Below are 803 nucleotides of genomic sequence, written 5' to 3'. Positions count from 1 at the left end.
ATGCAATCCTGGCTGATTAGATGGAATATAGACTGTGAATCCGACCATTGCAAATAACGTGTGACATTCCGATAATCGGGTTTGACACTATCTTACCCGAAATAAAAAGACGATGAATACGGCCGATCCATCATATTTGGACCTACACTCATACAGTAATTTGCTCATCGCTTACCCTCCTTCGCAATAACGACAATTTCCAGTATGAGGCGATGTGCCTTGTAGTGGAAAGCTTCGGGAACATCTTTCTTTAGAAACACGTCCACGTTTTCACCCACGGTCGGACACCTGCGCAAACTCTCCATTACCTGTCCAGTAAAATAAAAAGAGACAATTTTCAGAGACTATGAAAACGAATAGGTAATTTCAAATGTGCAAAACATTTTTTTCTACATGGCTTGGGTGGTCGAGAACACCAATGGCCTACAATGTTATCGGGGATGCAACGCACTGTTCACTTAAACTGGCCGTTTATTAAACACACACTGCACTCCACTAGAAAATGTATTTGAAAAGACGACATATACATGCTCTTCGAATCACGAATAGAAACATAATCTATATATTTCTATTCCATAATCCTAACACTCTATTCTCTCATGCACAATGCAGCTCTCACTCGATGCGCACAAATCGCCCTATGAAAGCGGAATTGGAACTGAGATCAGACAGCAAGGAATTCTCTGGAATGAAGCAGTCGTAAGGTGATCTTGTTTGGGAACTGGGACTAAAATTCTAATGGTGAAGGCAAAATGTTCGTATTGTGTCAATATCCATGTTTACTTGGTGGAAAGAGGTATTCT

At 40.7% G+C, this 803-nt stretch overlaps 1 protein-coding gene across 1 annotated transcript in view; it reads right to left on the bottom strand.

Annotated features, from left to right (window-relative positions):
- LOC119591543 (glycerophosphocholine cholinephosphodiesterase ENPP6-like) overlaps positions 1–803 on the bottom strand; it is a gene marked incomplete in the record, with an annotated part of 12,203 nt that overhangs the window by 2,017 nt on the left and 9,383 nt on the right. Inside the window, 1 exon segment of the mRNA XM_037940293.1 lies at positions 176–308. Coding sequence (XP_037796221.1) covers positions 176–308 — 133 coding nt within the window.

Source organism: Penaeus monodon, chromosome 28 (assembly GCF_015228065.2).
Source record: "Penaeus monodon isolate SGIC_2016 chromosome 28, NSTDA_Pmon_1, whole genome shotgun sequence".
NCBI classification, from domain to species: domain Eukaryota; kingdom Metazoa; phylum Arthropoda; class Malacostraca; order Decapoda; family Penaeidae; genus Penaeus; species Penaeus monodon.
The sequence above is the reverse complement of the archived record's forward strand: the minus strand, read 5'-3'. Positions and strand labels throughout refer to the sequence as shown.